At 57.4% G+C, this 23278-nt stretch overlaps 1 protein-coding gene and 1 long non-coding RNA gene across 5 annotated transcripts; one reads left to right on the plus strand and one right to left on the minus strand.

Moving 5' to 3' along the window:
• Positions 1–431: 431 nt before the first annotated feature.
• Positions 432–2423, minus strand: LOC144320946 (uncharacterized). Its single transcript, XR_013386565.1, has 2 exons — positions 2009–2423; positions 432–819 (listed from the first exon to the last, which is right to left on the minus strand). It is a non-coding gene; the product is annotated as an uncharacterized LOC144320946 (long non-coding RNA).
• Positions 2139–22763, plus strand: VASH1 (vasohibin 1). 4 transcript variants are annotated; one of them, XM_077910121.1, is made up of 8 exons: positions 2139–2265; positions 3620–4093; positions 9954–10042; positions 11128–11184; positions 13002–13076; positions 15832–16213; positions 17779–17891; positions 18814–22763. In XM_077910121.1, the coding sequence occupies exons 2-8, from the start codon at positions 3791–3793 to the stop codon at positions 18884–18886; spliced, it is 1092 nt and encodes a 363-aa protein (XP_077766247.1). In that variant the 5' UTR covers positions 2139–2265; positions 3620–3790; the 3' UTR covers positions 18887–22763. The 4 variants fall into 4 exon arrangements, with proteins under 4 accessions (XP_077766247.1, XP_077766245.1, XP_077766248.1 ...); XM_077910119.1 differs by lacking the exon at positions 2139–2265 and adding an exon at positions 3159–3455; XM_077910122.1 differs by lacking the exon at positions 2139–2265 and adding an exon at positions 3159–3455 and having other exon boundaries at positions 3635–4093.
• Positions 22764–23278: the final 515 nt, after the last annotated feature.

Raw genomic sequence — 23278 nt, forward strand, 5'->3', positions numbered from 1 at the left:
ACTTGTCCTTTCCTTTCTCAGCTTTCTGCTAAAATGAGATTAAGACATATCCCTCTCTAGTTTCACCACTTTCTCATCTATTTACACACCCCTCCCACCTTGCCTGACACCTGTCCCCTCCTCTTTCTACAAATATGTCCCAGAAAATCCTCTAGGCTAGATCATGCTGGCCTTGTACCGAATTCATTTCTTCTTTCCCCAGCAACCCACTTAACTGGCAAGTTGCCCCGGGTATGTACTCTCATAGCTTCCTAGACTAAGCCTCTGACAAAGCACTTTACTAGAATCATGTTTAACCATCTCCTCCAGTAGTAGACCATAAGCCTTGCCAGGGCAAGGCTCACATTCCTCTTGTCCACCATTGAATCCCCAGTGCCTAGTACAGAGCCGGGCACACAGAAGGTGCTCAGTAACTACTTCCTGGTGGAATGTTTTAATAAATACTCCAAATCCATTTTATTATTTGTCATTTCAGGAAGTATCATTTCACAGGATTAATCATCGAACGCTGCCTAACAAAGTACCCCAAAACTTACTGGCTTAAAACAACAACGATTGCTTCTTATCTCTCAATCTCTGTGGGAGAGAAACTCTGACAGGGCACAGTGAGGTTAGCTTGTCTCTGCCCCACGTCTAGGACCCCGGCTGGAAGACTCAAAGTTGGTGGTGGAGTAAAATCAGTTCACCACCTATCTGATGAGTGATGTTGCTTGTGAGCTGAGAGCCTGGCTGGAGAGGTCAGCCAGAGCACCTCATGTCCTCTCTCCATGTGGCTTGGGCTTCCTCACAGCATGGTGTCTAGGTTCAAGGGTGGTGGTCCTGAGAAAGTAAGAAAGAGATAGGAGGAACATCTCCTTTTTATGACATAAGCTTAAGAGCTATCTAGCATCGCCTCCACCACATTGTTCATTAGAAGCCAGTAGCTAAGTCCAGCCCACAGTCAAGGGGAGGGGAAAGCAGCCAACATCTTTTGGAAAGAGAAGTGGTAAAGAACTTGCCAACATTTTAAAACTACCACAACAACTGCTTAGCTAGCACAAGAGGCAAAGTGCAGGGTGAAAGGTGTCTGAAGAAGTAAGGCAAATTACTTCAAATTATTAACTATGTGAGCTTGAAGGCATTACTCCCTGAGACTCCATCTCCCCATCTATACAATGAGTAGGTTGTAGCTGCTGGCGCCTGGTGGTTTTCATGCTCAGAGTCTTCCTGCCTCAGTGAGCTTAAGAGGATCTCTTCTTAACTAGCTTTCTTGAAGTCCCATGACCCTTCCCATCACGCATCACCCTTGGTTTCTGACCCTGGAGGCAGCAAGAGGGAGCTACTGGAGCTCGGGGGACCTAGGAAGCTCAGACACCAGGGATAACTTTAGGGAACAGAAGAGAAGCCACTGAGCACCTCCGGATTCTCCAAGGCCTTCTCTGTCCCAGCCCAGGTGTGGAAACCTCAGGGTGCCAGTGAGGGGGGTGGTGAGAAACAGGGCAGTCACAGACCAAAGCATTCGGCATCTGGCCAGGCCCCAGGGGTCTGCTTTACCCCAGAGAGACTGTCATTCATACTAACTCCTGGTGGGAGAGAGGGGAGAAGCCTTAAAGCGCAGGGGCTTAGCTGTCTCCTTTCAGAAAGTTCTTTCCTTCCGCTCCCTGCTCCTGTCGTTTCCATGTTACTGTTCTGTGGAGGGGAAGAGAAGGTTGCCTTGGGTCTCCGCAGTCCTGAGCCCACGCACAGCTTCCCCCTTTTCTGAACCGGCTGCAGGACGTCGCCTCACACTCCCGTGGGTCGCTCAGTCCCCAAACCCTGGGGCACAGCAGCCGCTCTGCCCGGGGCGGCGGGTTGGGGCACCCACCACCTGGTTCGGTGCAGGGTCCACCCTCATCCCACCGGTGCACGACTTGGGGTGGAGCCGGTGGGTGCCTTTTAACCCTTTCGCTTCCAGACCCTAGGTCGTGACCCTAACCCCCCAGGGGGCCCCCTTTAAGGAGCCCGCGCGCTGGGAGGACCCCGCGCTCACCAGGTGTGACTGCTCGGCTGACAGCGGGGGAAACCGAGGCCCGCGGGGGGAAGAGACCTGTAGGAGGTCCCGCGGGGAATCAGACTGCGGGTGCCGTCTAGGGCCGGGTCCTCCTGGCCGGGCTCTCGCTCCGACCCTCTGAGGGCCCCCGCGAGGTGCTTCCTTTAGGAAATTCCCGGCCGCGGGCCTCCGCGCACTTCGCGCTCCGTGCGGCACATCGTACACGTCCTCCGCGGCGCCGCCGCGCCCCGAGAGAGGTGAGAGCGGAGAGGACCAGCGCCGTCCGCCTCCGAGAGCTAACTTGGGGCGCGGGTCCGGCGCGGGAGGCGGAGGGCCCGGCGGGAACGCGCTGGCCCTTTAAGGGGGGGACGGGGCGCATGCGCGGCGCGGGCCGGAGTCGGGGCCGGTGGGCGGCGGGCGGCGGGCGGCGGGCGGCGGGCGGGCAGGGGACGCGCGCGCTCGGCGGCAGCTGGGCCCGGGGGCGGCGGGGGCGGCGGCGACCGAGCCTCGCGGAGCAGCGGAGCCGCGACCTGCGCGTGGGCCCGGCGCTCGGGGGCTGCTCTCCCGGGACCAGCTCGGCGCGCGCTCGCCGAGGCCCCGCCGCTCGCTGCAGCTCCCTCCGCGGGCCGTGGCTGCGCGAGCCCCGAGCCCTCCGGCCGCCGGTCCTTCGTCCCGCCCGGGCCGGGCAGCGGGGAGCGCCAGCGGAGCGCCGCGGAGCATCCTTCGCCCGGCCCGGATGCCGCAGCCCCTGGGGGCCGCGACCGCGCAGCCGGAGCCCGCCGCCCGGTGACCCCGGCCCGGCCCCGCCGAGCCCCGCCGAGCCCCGCCGAGCCCCGCCGAGCCCCGCGCCCCGCGCCCCGCGCCCCGCGATGGCTCGGCTGGCGCTGCGCGGTGCCGGGTGCCCGCTGTCCGCCCGCTGAGCCGCGCCCCGCCCCGCCGCGCCCCGCCGCGCCCTGCCCCCCGCGGGGAGCTGCGCGGCCGCTGCCCGGGGCCGAGGGCGCGGGGGCCGAGACAAAGCCCGGCGTGCGGGGCCCGGCCGCGGGCGTGGAATGAGCGCCCCCTCCCCGCGCCCCGCGGCCGGCGCGCCTCGGCTCCCGGGCTGGTCGCGCCCCGCGCCACCCTCCGCGGCGGGGGTCCCGGCCCCGAGCTGAGGCGCGCGGTCGCCCCGGAGCCCCCCGGAGCCCCCGGAGCCCCCCGGAGCCCCCGGAGCGCGCGCTGCTGGGAGGGAGCGCGCCGTATTTTGGAGACGAATCTATTCTCTCCAGAACGGGGACTTGGGGCGCCCGCTCGGCCTGGGCGCCGGTGCCTTGAGCCTCTGTGGCCACAGGTCGGAGCTGTCTGGCCTCAGTTTCCCTTAGACTTCTCTCCGGTCCGCAAGCCCAGGCTGCTGCCCGGCATTGTTCTCGCTGTCAAATCGGGGAGCGTGGTGAAGGCTGCCAGCTCGGGGGTGCGTTCTCTTTATCCCACTTCACAAAAGGAACAAAGCCTCCAGGGCCGACCCCCGCCCTCCCCGCCCCGGACAACCACCTCTCTACCCCTACTTCACGTTGAGGCACTGATTTCTTTTCTTTTCTTTTCTTTTTTTTTTTTTTTTTTGTTCTTACCGAGTAGTATTTTATTGTACAGGAGCCACGCCCTGGTTTCTTAAAGGCGCCTCGCACTCTGTTTGGCCATGTGTTATCTCTGCAGCTGGTGTGTGGGAGGCCTCCAGTGAGCCACCTATTTTTTCCTGCCTCCTGATACTTACTCCCACCCCACCACCCCCCCGCCAAGAATTCGGGGATGCCCGGGGGGAAGAAGGTGGTCGGGGGTGGCAGCAGCGGTGCTGCCACCACTGCCACTGCCGCCCCCTCTGGGGTCAGACGTCTGGAGACGAGTGAGGGGGCCTCAGCCCAGAGAGACGATGAGCCAGAAGAGGAAGGGGAAGAGGACCTGCGAGATGGAGGCATCCCCTTCTTTGTCAACCGGGGTGGGCTGCCTGTGGACGAGGCCACCTGGGAGAGGATGTGGAAGCACGTGGCCAAGATCCACCCCGATGGAGAGAAGGTGGCCCAGCGGATCCGGGGGGCCACAGACCTGCCCAAGGTGAGAGATGTGTGTGAGTGTGGGTTGGGGGGAGTGGTGTCTAGGGTTTTAGTGATGTTGGGGCTGGGAGAACAAAACCACACTTTCCTTGGTGGGGCTGGGGACCACCGGCATGGTAACACTTCAAAAATATACACAGGTTCTATCTGTCCAGAAGAATTTTCTCTCAACTACCGTTGAGGCTCTTCTGTGAGGTCCAAATACCCTGTTTCCAGGAGGCACTCTTCCCTCTCTTCTTATGTATTAAGGTTTTTTGTTTGTTTGTTTTTGTTTTTGTTTTTGTTTTTTAAGTAATCGCTATACCCCAGTGGGGCTTGAACTCATGACCCGGAGATCAAGAGTCACGTGCTCTTCTGGCTGAGCCAGCCAGGCTCCCTCTCTTCCATCTCTTGTTAAACATCCATGTTTTGTGGGCAGGGCAGCAGATTAACTGACAAGTACACTGATGTGGCTTATGTCTTATTTGCTAAGCCGATGAACTGTGGGCAGAGAGGTAATGAATGACTAAGGAGGATACAGGGGTTCAGGTGTTAAGAAAATATTTTCATGCCTTATCCCACTGAGTTCTCTGACAGCCTTGTGAAACAGGTGGGGCTTGGGGTCCCGTTTCCCAGACAGAAAAGCTGAAAACTCGGGTAGGAACTCAGGGTCCCACAGCTAGTAAGGGGTCACAGAGCAAGGACTCAACCACAGGTCTGTGGGCTTGCTGGATGCTAAATTCGGGGCAGTAAGAAAAGAGCCTGTGGAGAGGAGTAAAGTTAAATCATCTTTCTGTGCAGGGCTGGCTCCGTGATGGCTGTCCTTCATTTGCATTACCCATGAAGGCTGAGGCTGTGTCTCATTCATCTCTGTCTTTACAGGGTCTTCTGTATACCTGGTACAGAACAGGTTTTCACACACACAAATTTTGGGTTTTTTAACATTATGATTAAGACCAAGGAAACATTGTCCCCAGTGCGGAAATGCCCAAAGAAAAGCCCTGGGGTCAAAGGTCAGAGCTTGCTCAGGTGAGAAGGAAAGGGGCCAGGGAGAGTGGCCCTTAATGTAGAGTAGACACAGAGATGGCCTGTTCTGTTTCATTTTTACCAAGTTATTGGTAGAGCCATCAGAACTTGTCTTCCGGGAAAAGGGAATTCAGAGGTTGAAGATTGAGCAATGGTCTAATATTTCCAGGGGAAATAAAATGTGGGTTAATTTTGTGTGGCTACATAATTGTCCGTGTAGAAACTTGATATCTATGAAGCTAATCCCCAACAATTGGACATTGTTTCTAATATTCTTAAGATGAACACTGGGGCGAACATTCTAACACATATTTTTGCGGGGGTCCATCTCTGGTTATTTCCTTGGCATAAATTCCTGGAAAGGAACTCTTGCATCAAAGGATATGTTTTTGATCGCCTGCCTATCTGTGTGAACTCGAGTGGGCCCTCAGCCTATTTGAGCCAGTTTTCTCACCTGTACGATGGAGTGGATTGTGGGGAAAATTAAGTGAGAAATTAGGTGTCAAAGCGTTTAACAAACAGTAGAGTCTCAAACCAGTAGTTATTATTGGATGTGTGTTACCTCGTTTCATATCCTTCATCAGGAGGGGAGGCTAGATTTCACGCAGTGTCTGTGCCAATAGGGCCAGAGCCACATGCTTCCCCCATAGCAGCAAGTCGGTAGTTAGCAGACAGCTCTCCAGCCACTTGCTTATATCTAAATCAGGCTATGGGGGAGTGTGAATGGTTCCCTGCAAAACTGTTACCACTCCTGAAGACTAAAAAAAAATCAGCGAATTCATTAGTAACTGGTCTGTAATGTCATCTCGTCATCTTCAACCATCACGTAGAGGAAAGACACAAGGGAGAAATGAGGTTCTTGTCTGGGGGTAGAGGGGATGTCACAACTGACAGTATGGTGGAGCGGAAGGGGTTTTGTGAGCAGACTGGAAAAATTCTAAACTCGCCCTCCTTAAACTACGGGACAAATATCACAGACTGAGAACCTGCATGTCTGTATGAGGTTCCTCTTGGACCTTAGCCCAGAGTAGAAAGGAGCCCTAAAGTCTGGGAGCCACCAGAGTGCCAGCAACAGAGGGGATTAACCCCTAGGCTGGCCCCTCCCCCACTAGCCATGTCCTTAGAGGTGGCATAGTGGCATTCTCTGCAGAGCTCACATCAGGGTGGGCCCCAGAGCTATTTTGTTGGGATGGCATAATGTTTTAAAAGATCACTTGAGCCAAAATATAAAATTGGGAGATTTCACGTTAAGATCCAGATTTTGGGCATCCTTTCAGAAAATGAGAAGATCTGGGAACGGAGAATCTGTGATCCCACGTAGCAGCTGGCAGCTGGAGCTAAAGAGCGGTTCCCCCTCTTGCAATTGGCCACCGTCCCTACCCCACCCTTCCCACCTGCCTTACCCCTTTGTGCTACCTGCCTGGCCCCTGCCCATGGTTCAGTCTGGGAGCCCTGCACTGTGTGATAAAAAGCGTGTGATAAAAAGAGCTTGGCAGAAAAATCCAGCTTATTCAAATGCTGATTCTCTCATAACCATTTTTGTGAGGAAGGCATGCAGCTTCCTTGTGCCTCAGTTTCCTCAGCTGTCAAATAGGGATAGTAGCAATCCCGGGGTCCGAGGGATTTGGGAGGAATGGATGAAGTGAACATGTGAAACAGGTGAGCATGTGATGTGTACCCAGCAAATGGAGCAAGGCCTGAGGGTGTGATGGCCACCCCACAGCTGCTTTAGAGGATGGATGATACAGTTCGTTGAAGGGCAGCCCGTTTCTAAAAGGATCTCAGGTCCAGGAACAGTTTGTGTTTTTTCATAAGCATCTCTCCTTGATGCTGCAAGCCGCCACCACCTTTCAAAGCTCGGTGGCCACTCCTCAGACCCAGCCGCTGAAGGTCTTCTGACCGTGGCTCTGGCCCCGGGGCTCCTGCACAACGGGGGTTTGAACATCTCCTCCAGGCAGCCACGCGGCCGGCATCAGCGTGTGCTGACCAGTCGCTCTGGCACGCCCCATGGTGAAGGTGAGCAGCTGTTGAATCTTAGCCATGTGCCAGCCCCTCTCCAAGGCCCCGACGCACAGCATCTCTATGCTGTGAGGTTGGTTCTGCCGTGGCGCCCATTTCACAGATGAGGCATCTGGGGCACAGAACAGAGAGACATTCAGGAATTTGATGCCAGACAGTGAGTGGCCGAGCTGGGCTGTGGATTGTGAGGGTCTGGTTCGAACACCGGCTCTGTCCACGCCTAGGCCGCTCTGCTCTTGCCCACACGTTCGTCTGCTGGCGGTTCCTCCTCCCCAAAGCCTCCTCGCGGTGCTGGGCTGAAGTGGACGCCACCAGGGAGAATGTCTTCATAGAATTCAGGAGTGTAGGGGTCGCAGAGCAAGGGTAACCTCTGGCCCTGGTAGTGGAGGAGGAGTTGTTCCTGAAGAGATCCGGGCATTCAACAGCGCTCACTGCCGCGAAGCTCACTTAACCCCACCCCTTGGCACACCCTGGCTCCTGCTTTGCAGGGGGGGGTTGGGGGGCGAATCCAGGCTGCCAGTCCTAAAGCGGGCCTGGTCATGTGGATGTCCAGGATCCTGCCAGTTTGTTTGGGAGCGAATGCATATGTGAATGTTCCAAAGAACGCTGTCAGCGCCGTCCACGCTGGTTAACACAAGTTGACGTGAGTCGTGCAGCTGGCCAGACAGATCCTTCCAGCTAAGCCTCGGGGTGGTGGTCTTTGAGGCTCTGCTTGTGAATCCCATGTCTTTCTTTGCCTCTCTTGGGGTCATTTCCCTCTCCCAGAGGTTCTCTGTCTGGATGGCAGGCAAGGCTCTGACCCAGGGATGGTTCTGGCAAGCATAGGTGAAGGACCCTCTGACCAGAGCTCCCTCCTTCTTGGGAATGTCTCAAGGGAGGGCATATTCCGTCTCTATCCAGAGCTCCTGGAAGTCCCGGGATGGCCTCACATGAGAAGAGGATGACCCACCTGCCTCTCAGGGACTTTCCACCTGAGGAGATAGGCGCCATGCTGTTCATATTGCAAAGGAAATTTTCCAGTTTCTCTCCCACCGCCCCCCTCACCCCATATCCTGACACAGGGAAGGCTAGGCCAAGCCCTCAGAGAGTTCTGGAGTTCATCTGGTACAGAGTAGTCAGGCAAGAAGAAGGAGAGCACCCCCCTCCACCATCCTGGGACTTTCACCCCCTTGGTGACTATAAGTGGTGGCGTCAATGTGGCCAGCAATGTGTGTGAAAGGGGAAATTGCTTCCTCCAGAGAGGGCTGTCAGCTGCTCGGGACTGCCCAGACAGGAAGGAGGGGACCACAAGGAAGAGACAGGAAGTTCATGCAGAGCTGTTGCTCTGGACTCCCCTGACCGACCCAGGCCTCCCCTCCTGCATCTTCTTCACCCTTTAGAATGAATAGGACAGGTCAGAACCTGTCCTTTGTCCTCTGTCATCAGTGGCACCCCAGACATGAATGTGCAGTGATCACCGCTGTGTCACTTCCCTCTACATTAGAGCCCTAGACATCGCAGCCCTGTTACTTTAAAGGCTGTGCCACCATCTCATTACAGGGAGACCCCCTCCTACCCCAGCCCTACCCCAGGTTCCCACAGACAGGGCTCCTGCTTTACCCTTTCTCTCACATGTATCCCTATTCATGCAGACTGAGACTCTCAGCAGCTCCAGCCTGCTGGATGAGAGAGATCTGTGGGGACTGGTGGGTGGAGGTGGAGGCCTTGGGAGTAGAGCGGGATACTCCTCTGTGAGGATCCTGAGGCCACCTCCCAGCAGGATGTCCTTGTGGCCAAGAGGAAGCCCAGACAGGTGGGCCTTGTTGGCAGTCTGGTTCTTCTACCTAAAGAAGTCTGTTCCATAACCCCAGAGAACCCCAGCTGGTGCTTCTCTTGGCCACCTCAGCCTACCTGACTCGTAGCCAAACAGATCCTGCTAGGATTCAGGCTCCCCTGGCCTGAGGAGGGGGCCTGCAGTCTAGGGGACACATCTGTACAGTGGCCTCTTTCCTGGATGCTGCCGGGCAGCTCACTGGTTCCTGGCCACCCCCATCTCTCCCCTTCCTGGTCCAGGCATTCAAAAGTCTCCTCTGGGGAGGAGGAGTGCCCTCTCCATTACGTGGTTGCTCTGTTGATTACAGGTGTGGAGCTGACAGGAAAGGGAGGGGCTTGCAGGGACTTGGGGCCCCTGTGCCTCCATGAAACCCCTCCAAAGTGGCTAGATCATGGCAAGTAGATTCACAGCAAGACCTGTCCCCAAACCTGTTCCTCTAGCCAGCTTCCACTGACCTAGTCCTCAGCAATTCAGGCCGCAGCTGGCAGGCCTGTGCCTCCCGAGGCACAGGGGCCCCAAGTCCCTCCCGAGGCGCTGCGATGCTGGGGTGCTCTCACCCTCATGGAAGGAGCACTCCCCCAGCCCAGGCAGGTCCCTGGGGGAAGGGGACACCAGGTAAATCCACTTTGATCCAGCAGTTAAACCAGAGCACACCCCAAACGTGAATGGATGTGACCCCAATATTGACATTCTTGTTGAACCTTGAAGTTCATGAACATTTAAAATTCAAAAAAGCTGGTGAGTCAACCTATGCTTTCCTAAAATTATTAAATAATCATAAAATTGAAACATCAACCTAAGCTCCAAATGAGGAATGCTGTCAAGTGCCAGGAGGGAAAGAAAGGGCCACGGTCAGGGCCCGACCAGAGTCTCTGGAAGGAGTTGGAAGGTTCAGGACAGGAGGGAATGTATGGAGGGCTTCTCCAGGCAGTGACTTCTCTGGGGCTACTCCTGGGTGTCAGGTGGGCAGGAAGCTCCAGGATTAGCCTCCCTCTTCTAACTAGAGCTCTTTCTCTGTCTCTAGATTCCCATACCGAGTGTGCCTACGTTCCAGCCCTCTACACCTGTCCCTGAGCGCCTGGAAGCTGTGCAGCGCTACATCAGGGAGCTGCAGTATCCTCCCCAGTTCGAGGTCATGGCCACCATCTGGCTGGTGCAGTGGTCCAAAGACCAAGTGGGGCTGGTTTTCAGACAGGGCTGGAGAAGCATCAGGAGAGTGACCCCATTCTACAGCCCCCAAGAATGCTGTTCACAGGGCATCTCTGTGCCCGGCAAGTGATGCCAGCACAGCCTGGCTGTGGGAGTCTTTTATCTGATGAGTGCCAGACCCCCTCTGCCACCCACTTCCTTCCTCGTCCTCCCTGTGATGGGAGAAATGTCCTTGGAGAGACCCGCTGCTAAGACTGTCAAGCCTAGGTCCACCAGCACAGACCTCCTCCTCTGCTGTCCATCCAGACCTAGCAGAAGGAGAGTGGGGAAACTCTCCCTTAGGGCAGTTTAAAAGCTGGTTTGAAAGAGATAGGGGGAGGCAGATGCAGGAGAAAAAGGCTTTGATGCTCCAGGACATAACTTCTACGTCTTGGAACATTCTCCTAGTTCTTTGCCTTTTTCTTCCCGTGTACGAGGCCAGTTGCCTAGCATGGAAAGACCTGAATCCCAGAGCCCGATTCCCCAGTATCCCTGCTCTGGGCCTCGATGGAGAGGCCCAGAGCTGTGTGCCCTGAGTCCTCTCCCTTCTAGCTGCACATGTGCCAGGGATGGGAGGACTAGGCATGGTGCCTAAGGAGGAAAAGCAGGCTCATTACTGGAAACCAGGTCCAGCCCTTCCATTTCCCAATGGGGAAGCTGTGGTCTGATTTGGGGAAGGCAGTTGGCTCAGGAGCAGCACCCAGCAGGTAAGCTGCAGTGGACCCCCAGTGCAGCCTCCCCTCCGCTCATCTTGCTGCTCCATCTCTCCGGGCCCTGGCTGGCCAGGCTGCCTGCCCCACAGCCCACTGCTGTGTAGGGGAGAGCTGAGCTGGCCTCTCCTTTCTGATGTTCCAGCCTTAAGTGCCTTGTGGAAGCAGCTTGTGGGATCCTTACCCAGTCTGCACCCCAGAGGTGTCGGGCCCCGAAGTCTGGGGGGGGCGGCGGGCAGGGGGGTAGAGGGGTGCAGCTCTTCCAGACCTGGCTAGAAAGCCCTTAACTGGCACCCACAGGTACAATCACACAGGGACACAGTTCTTTGAAATTAAGAAGAGCAGACCTCTGACAGGGTAAGTTTGGGGAGCACCTTGTCTCTCTGCATCCGGGCTGTGTCCCCAGCCAAGTTGCAGTGCCTGGGGACAGCCTTTGGGGAGAAGCTTATGAGGCAGGCAGGGACATCTTCCAGGGGAGCCAGAGAGGGTGGAGGCAGGGTTGGGGACAGGTACCACGGCGGGGCTCTGAGGTTGTCATAAAGGGGAAAATCCTGGCCAAGATGAATATCCAGGGCTCCCCTGATGGAAAGGAAACCCCAACATCCATGCTGAGCTAGGAGAGTGATGGGTAGCCCCCCACCTTGCCCTCGTGTTGACAGAGGGTGGTCCCAGGTAAATGTCTAGCCTCATCCTTTTTTTCTTTTGTTATTTTTATTTTTTTAAAGGTTTTATTTATTCATGAGACACACACACACACAGAGACAGAGGCAGAGACACAGGCAGTGGGAGAAGCAGGCTCCATGGAGGGAGCCCGATGTGGGACTCGATCCCGGGACTCCAGAATCACACCCTGGGCCAAAGGCAGGCGCCAAACCACTGAGCCACCCAGAGATCCCTTTCTTTTTTTTTCTTTTTTTAAACAAGAGATGAGCCTAGCAGGAGAGAGCCAGCCATCCCGTTCTCTCCATGCCCTGCAACTGCTCACGTACTCCCCATTGCCGGGGACCTGTATGCTGCCCCCTTTGCCTTATTGGACTCTCTTCTAGTCATTTTGTGCAAGTCCCAGTGTCTGAGAAGCAGGGACCCCACTGGAGACAACACTGCATCTCTCACTTCCCATTCCACCACCCCTGGAGACCCCTGGCTGGTTTCACCCCAAAGAAGCCCCGAAGGCAGAGGAGAGTGAAGGGTGAATGCCACTGCTGGGTCTGGGGCCTCAGCCCAAAGCTTAAAACTCTGTTTTAAAAATTAATGTGAATTTTATATCTTTCTCCACACATTATCTGTCCATGTTTGCTTTCTTACAAGAAATACTTTAAATGGTTTGCTAAATGACTTAATTACCCCATCCCCAAACCCCTGGGTAGAGTCCAGCCTCTCAAACCGAGAAACTTCGCTCTTATTATGCTGTGGCTGCTGTATGCTAGGGGCCCAGCTCCAGCCTCAGTGCGATGGAGGAATTCAGCACCCTCCTGGGCAAAGCCAGTGGCCAGGCCAGTGTTCCAGGGCTGGGAACAGCATACGGTGAGGGAACCAGGCCTCAGGAATAGGCTGTCTCAAAGTGGCCTGAATTGGAAGTTCAGAGCAGGCTGGGGTTTGTCACTGGGGTTTGTCACTGCCTGAGATCCTGTGTCTGTGCCCCGGGCAGCTGGCCAGCTGCAGAGGAGCAGTTGTAATCAATTACAAGCTCTTTGGAGAAGCCCTGATTGAGAGAGGTGTTCACTGTGCTCCAAAAGGGACAAGAGCAATGCCAAGGTCCCCAGCATCCCGGGCATGCTTTCCCACTGGCCCTGGCAACACTGTCTTCATAGAAAGCCCCCAGCCCAGTGAGGGTCAAAACCCTGCCTACCAGGGCATGCCCCCTACACCCCCATTCAGGCTCCTCCCCCCAGAAGTCTTTGGAGTAGGAGCCTGGGGTGGGAGGAGGAAGTGAAAGGGGGTAGAAAAGGTGGGGGAAGGGGCCTCCTTCTATATCTTTAGTGGCTGCCTCTTCTCCTCCTGCTCAGGCTCAGGACAGACTTGGGGGCAGGGGGTGCACAGGCTGGGCCTGAGCTGGAAGGGAAGGGGCTCTCAGTCCTGTAGCACTTCTAGACCATCTTCTCCCCGCTCCTGACCCTCCTCCACTGGAAGGGCCTGGAGGCTGTGTCCTCATAGTTCTGCTTCCCTTCCCCCAGGCTGATGGACTTGGCCAAGGAAATGACCAAAGAGGCTCTGCCAATCAAATGCCTGGAAGCCGTGATCCTGGGAATGTATCCTTCCTTGGCCCTCAGAGACTAGGGGCAGGTGGGCTCAGCCTGTCTGAGCTCCAGCTTCCTCCTCTGGAAGGGGAGGGCTGAATGAGCTCCAAGCCCTCCCAGCAGTCATGACCTTGATCCCAGAGCGAAGGGGTTCTTGGGGCAGCGGTGAGCTCCGTCCCCAACACCTCAGTTGCTAACTTTCCAGGCCTGCTTTTTTTTTTAAGGATTTTATTTATTTATTTATTTATTTATTTGTTTGTTTGTTTATTTATTTGAGAGAGAGAGCATGAGCGGTGGGGGAGGGAGAAGCAGATTCCCCGCTGAGCAGGGAGCCCAACTCGACTCTGGGTTTAATCCCAGGACCCTGAGATCATGACAGATGCTTAATTGCCTGAGCCACCGAGGTGCCCCTAGGCAGGTCTTTTTTACGTCATGTGAACACAGTGACTATGTTCTCTGAACCCCAAATCAGGGCACATTGTCTCACAAAAGGCTGTTGTACCATTTCTGAGAACCAGACAGTCTGGGAGAAGCCATTTGAATGCCCAAAAGTTGGCATTTCCAGGACATTGTAGATTCATAGAGATGATGGATGGGGTCTTTAAAACAAAACTGCCTTTTTTAAAAAGCAGAGTTTCTGGGTCACCCCCATTCAAAGGGCAGAACTGAGGCCTAGAGCTGGGTTACCAGGGTCATGAAGTGGGACCGACCAACCCCTGGTCAGCGCAGGAGGGAGACAGGTGTTTATGGCCGGGTCTCCGTTCTCATTCGTCTGTGCCTTAGCGATGGCCTTTTGTTTTATGACGGAAAACTGTTAAGCTTGTACAAACAGAACAATATAAGGAATCCCATGTGCCCATCACTCAGTCTTACCAGTTCAAGGCCAGTCCTGAGTCATCTCTGCTCACCCCCACCATCTCTTGCTGCCCATAGTACCTCCCAGCTCATAAATATTCTGTCCGCCCCCCCACCCCCCACACATACACATACCCCATACCCGGTATAGATGCCTGGCTTAGTGCTGCAGAAAGGGCAAGGGGGCTGCTGCCTAACAGAACAAGGACCGCATTCTCTAGGACAGATCGGGGAGGAGAATGTGATGGTCAGGCCAGGAGCACGGCTTCTCTAAGGAGGACCATGGTCCAGGGGGTACACTCCCCCCACCCCTCACAGCCATACCTACCTTAAATTATTCAGAGAGAACACCGGGGCGCCTCCTCAGTCCCACTTCCGCAGAGGCCCCTAGAGCTAACTCCGCTGGGGTGGTGGTCAGCTGACAGGCAGGCCCACCTCCACAGAGCTGGACAAGCATGGCCCTGTCTAAAGGGTTCTTTGCGGGGATGTGCATGAGAACCTCAGGCCACTGCCCAAGCCTCCTCCACGACCCCCCATTCTCTTCTTCAGGGGCCACACACACCAAAGTTGAGGTTCCCAGCCACACTGTAGGGGGGAGACTCTGCTTCCTCCCTGCAAAGCTCACAGAAGCTGCTCCAGGCAGGATGCCATGGTCCCAGAGGCCTTTCAGAGGTTACCTGGGGGCTCCTGGACAGGAAGACGACAGGAGAAGCTCCCTGGTATGGGCTGGGGCCCCTCCCCAGTGTCCCCCACAGAACTGCCACAGCCCCCTTGTTTGTTGCACACACGGCGGACACCGTACTGAATTTGCTTCCTTGTCTCCTGGCTGCACGCTGAGCGTGTGCCTTGTTCATCTGTGTCCTCAGACACTTGCAAGGAGTGGGGCTCAGTAAGTCCTGGAGGGGCCGAGAGCATAGGCTTTGGGGGCAGGCTGACCCAGACCTGAATCCTAGCTCGGCAGCCGACTGACTGTGTGACCCCAAGCAAGTTCCCCAACATCTCTGACCTGTGGGGTCTTCCTCTGCAAAAGGGCATGATGGTAGTGCCTCTCTGGCAAGGTGGTTGGGACCACTGAACCAGTCATTGCATGGAGGACACCTGGCGCGGTGCCTGCACAGGGTGTCTGCTCCATGCTTTTCTCTGCTCACCTCCTTTGACTCAGATGTTCAAGTAGAGCTCACTGAGTAACTACTGGGTGCCTGGCTCTGGGCTGAGCCCCAGACATGCATCGAGGAACATGGTCATACAAGGTCCCTGTTCTCAGGAGTTTATGGCTAAGAGGGGCAGGCTCAGGTGGATGGGGGACAGCCCTCTGGCCAAAGGGAAGAGCTGGTGCCGAAGGTCCTGGGTGGGAAATCCTGGTGGATGGAGAGACTGAACAAGTGAGCAGGCGGGGTAGGAGGCCACGGGGGCGGGGGGCAGCCGGCCCGGGCTCCACTGGCCTCCCGGGAGGACCTGGTTGTGTGCAAAGGGCGGTGGGCAAGCACGTGTGTGTGTTGGGCGGCAGCAGTGAGAGAAAGAGCACAGAACTGTGAGCATCTGGGAGAAGTGTATGTGTGAGAGAGAAGACAAGACTGTGTCTGCGAGCGTGTAGGGGCGAGTGTGGGGAAATGTGTGTGACTGACAGGAGGGAGGGAAGGAGGGGGCTGGCAGCAGGCCTCCCTCATCCCTCCTTCAGCCGGGAGGACTCTGGAGGGCCCTGCGGTTTGCAGCGGGGAACTCACGGATAGCTGGTAACAGCTTGACCTCGCGGCAGCGGCCCTACAGGTTACTTTATTGAGCACCTACTGCATGCCAGGCTGCGGGGGGCGGGGGTCCTCCAGCCCGGGTCCCCGGGGTGCAGGGCGCTGGGGGAGGAGGGGAGGCCCCTGCACCCCTCGAGCTGTTTCCTTAGCTGGGCTGGCGGGGCCAGTTACCTCACCAACAGCATGCCCACCCTGGAGCGCTTCCCCATCAGCTTCAAGACCTACTTCTCAGGGAACTACTTCCGCCACATCGTGCTGGGGGTGAACTTTGGCGGCCGCTACGGGGCGCTGGGCATGAGCCGGCGCGAGGACCTGATGTACAAGCCGCCGGCCTTCCGCACGCTCAGCGAGCTCGTGCTGGACTACGAGGCCGCCTACGGCCGCTGCTGGCACGTGCTGAAGAAGGTCAAGCTGGGCCAGTGCGTGTCCCACGACCCGCACAGCGTGGAGCAGATCGAGTGGAAGCACTCGGTGCTGGACGTGGACAGGCTGGGCCGCGAGGACTTCCGCAAGGAGCTGGAGCGCCACGCCCGCGACATGCGGCTCAAGGTCAGTGCGCTCTGGCCCGCCAGCCCTGGGCGCCGGTCCCCTGGGGACCGCCACCAACACCCTCTCCTCGGCCCCCACCCCAGCAGCAGAGGGGCGGGGCTCTCAGGGAGGGTGATGGGGGTGGAGAGTCTGGCCCCGAGGGGCTTGGCTCCCTGCTCCTGTTGAGACCGTCCCCTTGGGTGGGCGTGGGCGGGCCAGGGAAGGCCCTGGAAGGAAGAGGCAGGTGAGCTGGGTGTGGGAACCGGGAGAGGGGCAGGGGTGCCACCCTCCTTTGGAGCCTTTGGTTGGGAAAGCAGAGGCTGTCTGGAGGAATAGGTAGGGCCAGGTGCAAGGAGCCGGCATCCACCCTAGGTATGCTGACCCTTGACCTCCCAGACCCCACGTTCAATAAAGAACCAGAAAGTCAGAAAAAGGAAGCCTTACATGGGAAGATGGTGAGGGTGGTGGTTCCTTCTCCCTCTTCCCCACTGTGATAAGCAGGAGGGCAGCTAGGAGGGGCTGTCCTACCCCAGCAGGTGGGCTGAGCTGCTGAGAAGCTTGCTCCTGGCAGCCGGACAGTGGGCACAATCCTGGCCTCTCTTTGGGTCCCCCTGGATTTCAGTGCCTTGCCTGGTGCCTGCCTGGCCCCTCCTGGGTGTTCAGCCCCTCCCCATTGCTTGGTCACTATTGAGCACAGGAGGCCAGCTGGTAGCTTGCAGGAGCTCTATTTTTGGGGCAGGAAAACCAGGTACAAGGGAGGCAAGGAGTTTGCTCACAGGCCATGAGGAGAGTGGGCGGGAGCTCAGTCTCCAGATGGGGAACACCAGGTGTGTCACAGGTGCAGGCACTGTGCCTGCAGGGCCTGTTAGAGCTCGGCTGCCCTGCCTTGCCCGGCAGTCACAGCACTTTCCCCCCGGGGTAGAAGCCAGCGGCAGTGACCCTGCACAGCTCCGGGGGCACTGGCCCTCCCTGTGTATCACTGGCTTCCCAGCTCCCTGGCTCCTGCCACTGGAGTCACACTGGGTCTTTGGGGGAGCACGTTGGACCTAGAGTTGGAGCTAAGAGTTGGCCTGTCCTTAGGCACTGTGATTCCCAATCTATTTGGCGTGAAGGACTCCCCATGTTATTTGCTCCTCTCTAGCATCCCTGCCATATACCCCATTTTTTGAAATTTTAGTTCAAGCTGCCCATGCCATATAAAAATGTTTTATTTGCTTTTCGCCTTTTTCCTTCACCATATGTAGCTGCCAGTCTGAGCATCTGCCCGGTGACCAGTGTCCTGCTTGGGCCTGGTGGGATCTCAGCCCAGAACTCAGACATAGGCTGCTTCCCCAGTTGTTGCATTTACCTGGCTCAGGTGAACGGCCCAGGGCTCCTTACAGTATCACAAAGCCTAGTGACTTCCCTTGACTGCATGCTCCCCTGCTGGGGAACCCTTGCCCGGCAGCTTTAGTTCCCAGGAAACAGGTTTGGGATGATCCTGGAGACAGGATGGCCTCGGGGCTTTTTGCTCCACCGTGCGGTGCAACGCAGGAGGGGCTCCGGGTCAGCTCTAACTGTGTCTTTGCTTCTCCTTCCCTACCAAGATTGGCAAAGGGACTGGCCCTCCCTCTCCCACCAAGGACCGGAAGAAGGACGTCTCCTCCCCGCAGCGTGGCCAGTCCAGCCCCCACCGCAGGAACAGCCGCAGCGAGAGGCGGTAAGGGATGGGGTCGCGCCTGGGGGGACTGGGTCGTGCGTGCGAGGTGCGAGGAGAATCCTGAAGGCTTTCCCTCTCGTCTTCTAGATCCCTGTGCTTTTCTCACCCTTTCCCCACCCTTCCTTTTTTGCCTCCACCAGAGGAAGGTGACCGGGGTTGGTGGGTTTGTGTGTTTCTGGGTTGACACCTCCCAGGAGCAGTGCTGTCCCATTTCCCTGGGGAAAGCCACATTCACTGGCCCCCTGGCTACCCAATGTGAGGCACTGGTGCCAGAGCAGGAGGGCCCACTGAGAGGGTGGGGGCAGCTGTGTGGGAGGGAGGCAGGGACGGGTGGGCTCCTGGCAGACGACGAGTTCTCCCGAGAGCATCACTGGGCAAGGTTGACATCAGATGGCAGCTGCTGGGCGGCTTTGAACATAACTTTGGCCCCTGCAAGTCTGGCGTTTGTCTCTATCTAGATGGCAGAAACAGCCCATTAAAATGCCAGGCCGCCTCCTCTCCTTGGTCTCCCACACGGCCGTCTGGCTCTTGCTTCAATATCTGTGTGGTTCAGGAACCACAGCTCCGGGATGATTTAGGGGCACAAGCAGGCCTCCGAGGTACAGTGTCTTTCCCTTAGACTCGGGAGGCTTTTATAGAGAACAGATTCCCAGGGCAGCTGGGGACAGCCAGCTGCAGGGGAGGGGGCCTCCGGTGACCAGCAGGGCCTGTAAGGGAGTGTGGGGAGCACAGCCGGGACAGCACAGGGCAGGGCAGGGCTCCAGGAACACACTTCCACGTGTCCTTCACTGCTGCGTTTGGGGCACCTTGGAGAATGGAGGGGGAGCGACCCAGGAGCAGCCCCTGTGGTTCCGCCCACCCCCACCTCCCTGCCCAGCCACTCACCCTTCCCCCCCTCACCCCCTTCTCTTTTTCCCTGCAGGCCATCGGGTGAGAAGAAGCCTTCTGAGCCCAAAGCCATGCCGGACCTCAATGGGTACCAGATCCGGGTGTGAGGCGCGCGGCAGTGCCCCAGCCTCACCGCATCTTGGGGCCAGGATCCCCCTGCCAGAACTGGCCTTGTTTGTGGGGGGGAGAGGGCCTGGTGGGGGGCAGGGCGAGAGGGCGGCAGGAAGAGCCTGTCTCAGCTCAGCCACCCCAGCTGCTGCCCCTCCCACTGGGCCAAGACCCCTAACTTTGGGCCAAGAAGCAGTTAGTATTTTATTTGGAGTTTTTAACCCGATAACTAAAGTTTAAAGTGTTTGGGGGAAAACTTAAAAAACTAATGGATCTGCCAATCACCAGAAGGCCAGTGCTTAGATCTGAGGACTACAGGGTTGGGCAAGGAAGGGACGCTGGCTCTGCTGGTATCTCTCTGGGGAGGTGAGTCCGTCCTGTCTCAGCCCCACTAAGCCTGTGGCTGGGTGGGGGTGGAGTAGGGGAGGGAGGGAGGTGTTCCCCTAGTTCTGCCTCCCCTGGGAAGCAGAATCTTGACCCAGGGAACGGGAAGCAGGGTAGAAATCATTCTGGGAAAGGTCTTTGTGGCCCATGGCAGGAGCTTGGCCCAAGGCCACATGGCCCAAGACCAGAGCCCCTGGCCCAGGAGAGGCCTCATGCCCTTGCAGCCTGTGGCCAGGGCTGTGGGGGCTGTAGGAGAGCCCAGGGGAGCCCGCTGGGGGAAGGAACCCCAGGCCGCTACCTGGCCTCCTTGCTTACTCCAGCTCTGCCTGGAAGGGTGAAGCTGGGGGTGCTCCCTGCTCCCTGCAGGGCGGCTGGGCTTTGCCACAGGCCCGGAGCTGTACCAGGCTTGGCATGACTGTAGGGACTGAGCAGCCTGGTGGGCCCAGGAACCATGACTGGGGATAGAGTGGGACACTCAGGCCCCAGGCTGTCCCCTGGCAGGCCCCAAGGGTTGTGGGGAGACACTGCTACTCCCCACCCCTTTTCTATTACCTCAGTCCTTGCTGTGAAAATGAAGACCAGATCAGGATGCTTGTGCCTCAGGCCTGGCTCCCCTCATGCAGCAGCCCATCTGGGTTTGGGGGTAGCAGTGACGGTCAGACCTGTGGCATGTGCCTTGTCAGGGAGGCATCTGGACAGCTGGTGTCTGCACAGTCTGCCTATCAAGTGTGAGATACCTGGTGGACACGTGAAAGTGGAAAGACGTTGGCAGGGTTGGGGGAAGGTCCTAGAGACTAAAGCAATGGCAAGTGATAGGGCGAGGGCGCAGCTGGCCACCACGAAGGAGCAGAGCCTGGGAACTGGGGAGCGTAAGTGAGAAAAGGATGCAGGGGAGAGGTTAGAAACAGGCTGCTTGGGAAATAGTGAGTTCCCTGTTGCTGGAAGTATCCAAGCAAAGCCTGGATGGCAACTTGTCGGGAAGCTGTCGAGAGGATTCAGGTTATGGAAGGGGAGCCGGATAAGGTGACCGGCAAGGTTTCTTTTCACTGAGAGGCTGTGCTTCAGCCAGGGGCCAGGCCCCGGATAAGGAAGGATCAGAACCAGGGTTGGTTCTGAGGGTTCACACGCCCAGAGGGCCAGGCAGGGGATTAACAGGAGGGCTGCAGTGAGGGCCGGGTGGCCAGTTAACGGGCTGCTCCTGCCCAGGTATTCTCAGAGTGGGGGCCATGCATTGCCAGATTGTATGATTGTTTCTCAGAAGCCAGAGCTCTGGATTTTTGTGTGAAATGACCTGATTTTTAAATGTTGGCAATCAGTTCGGACAATGTAAAAACCCAACATGAAAGAGAATGCCAATTTGTAATCTCTGAGGTAGAGAGAGCTTGTGCTGGGGAGAAGTCCACTGAGAGGTTTTGAGGTGGAGATCAAGAAAGTTCATCTAGGCTTCCCGGGAGGGCTGGGCCAGGGCAGGGTCCTCTCTGCTGAAGCTGCCCCAGACAAGGCAGCTGGCCCGTGTTTGTCCTCCTCCCCGTCCTTGCAGACCGGAGGCCTACCGGAGTCACCAGCAGGGGTGGAGTGGAGATTGCCCAGCGCCCAGCCTGCCAGGGAGATGGATGTGCGTGGGAAGCAGGGAGGGGTGGAGGGAGGGAGACACGATGCTTCTGCTGATGCAGGTGCCCATCAGGGAAGCACCAGGGGCTGGCAGCTCTTCACACCAGCAGCTTCTGGCCCAGAGCCAGGCCCGGCAGGAGAGTCAGCTGGGCAGTCCCTTGAGTTCCTCAGGGGCCGCCAGGCCCTGGGGAGGACACCTAACTAACCTGCCCCTGGACTACACTCCAGCCAGGCCAGTTCCAGCACCATTGTGGCCCCTGACTCACCATCCCATCCCATCCCAGGTCTCAGGCCATGGGGTGCTGGTCCCCACGTTTGCCACATTGGCCTGGGGCAGAGAGGACTCACTTCGGGAGATGTGCAGCTGACAGCGATGGTGGCCTTTTCTGGGTCTACACGTGGGTGCCACTTACCAGCAGGGGAGGGGACTCCCACATCCCCAGAGACCCCAGGTCTTAAGGGAAGACTTGACAGGGGACTGGGGTCAGAGAGATGGGAGGAAACCGTTCTACCCTTCTCCAAAGCAGTCTAGGGAGAAATGGGAGGAGGCCCACCCCTGTTGCTGCCCAGGAGGGAGCTGATCACCCTGAGCAGATAACCCCCCCGCACTCTCCCTCCTCCCTCAGACCTCGGGCCTGTGGAGGCCACCACAGGATACAGCGGTGCTTTTTAATTTATTTTTAACATTTTCTCATATGTAGCAAGCCCTCCTCCCCTCCTGGGCGTGTTTACACAGGCTCTGCTCCCTGGGGCTGGCCTGACTGCAGAGTTTCTGGGGAGGCAGAGGCAGGGACTTCGGGGCCTTAGTCACCATCCTTGGTTTCACCTCATGTCACTTCCTGTGAGGAACAGGGGCCTGGCTCCTGACTCAGGACTGCCTTCCAGCACTCAGTGGGGGCTCCTCTGCCCCCAGGGGTGGAGGCTGCTGGCCCAGGAGGCCCCAAGGTGAGGTTAAAAAAAAAGCTGCTTCATGAAGGTGGGCCAGGGTGGCAGTGATTGCTTCCCAAAGCCCAGCTCCTTGGGCTCAATGCCAGCTCAGAACACTGGGAACTGGGTGTAGAGAGCCCTCCTGCCCACCTAACTGCCAGTCCTCTCCCTCCCATGGCCTCAACACAGTCACGTTCCCCTCACCCATCACGCCAGACCCCATCCTTCCTGGGCATGGCCAGGTGAGGAGGGAAGCAGCCCTCTGGCCCCCGACGCCATGAAGCCTAGGGCCAGGCTCCAAGGAGTGGAAAGGGCCCAGGGGTTGGCTGTGTCTGGTTTCTGGCCCTCTCTGCCGGCACACGCCCCATTCCTTCCATCCTGGACTTGACCTGCTGGCTCTGAGATGAGGTCCAGTTCTGGTCAGCAGCATGTCCAGGGGCCCATGTGTCTGTGTGCACCTGGGGCTCCTGCCTGGGTTGTTTTCTGGCTTTGATGAACTACCATCAGCAGGCACACCCCTGGCCTGGAAGCACCAGGAAGGTACACACCGCTCATTGTGCCAGAGCACCCCCCCACACACACTGGAATCTCCATGGGTTCCCGCTCAGAAGCCAGCTGAAGGGTGGGAGGGGGCCTGCCTCAGGCCAGACTGCTCTGGTGCTAGCTTCGAGCCCATCAGTGTTGACCCCCAGCCACACCCTGGTGCTCCTGAGTCCCAAGTTCCCCTTTCTCTCGGGTATGCTTGGCCCAGGGGCCTGGGGACAGGGGGGCCACCCCTCCCTTAAGCTTTGTGTTAAGCTGCCTGTGGGACCAGACTCTGTCCTTCCTGCTCTTCCCGTGTCAGTATTGCTCCCTCCCCTCTCACTTTTACCCCTCTCATTGCTGTGCTTGCTTTTTTCCTGAAATGAATAAAGGCTCCCCGGCTCCGGTTGCACCGGCTGGGCAGAAACCACATGGAAGCCTTGTCTCCTTTCCCCTGGGAACTGAGGCCAGAGCCCACCCCACCCACCGGTGCCATCCCTGGTAGCTGTAGGAAGACCCAACCAGAGGTAAGGGGAGCCCCAAACCAGCCAACAGGAAGCCTACAGGCCCCCGTAGCCATCGTGAAACTTCTGGGGTCCCCTGTCACCCTCAGCCTGCCTAAGCCATTCCGCTCTTGTCAATCCTAACCTGGGAGATCTTTCCTGATGGCTGTAAATAAAACCTCTCCTTCACACAGTCAGCCTGAGCCGCACAGGCTGGCCCCAGCAGTCCCCCAGGGACAGAGGAGGGAGGATGAGTCTTCCCCTAGGAGGAAAGGTTATTTCAGGAAACCACAGCAACGGGGCTCTTAAGTCCCTTCTCAGCGCAGGTGCCCACAGTCTCAGCACAGAATCTACAGTGGCTAAAGTCACAGCTTCAGAGAACACATGTGGTTCCACCCATCGCCCCTGCTCCCTCTAGCGCCAGCCCCCTTCCCACACTTTATG

The sequence above is a fragment of the Canis aureus genome, chromosome 9, assembly GCF_053574225.1.
Source record: "Canis aureus isolate CA01 chromosome 9, VMU_Caureus_v.1.0, whole genome shotgun sequence".
In the NCBI taxonomy this organism is placed as follows: domain Eukaryota; kingdom Metazoa; phylum Chordata; class Mammalia; order Carnivora; family Canidae; genus Canis; species Canis aureus.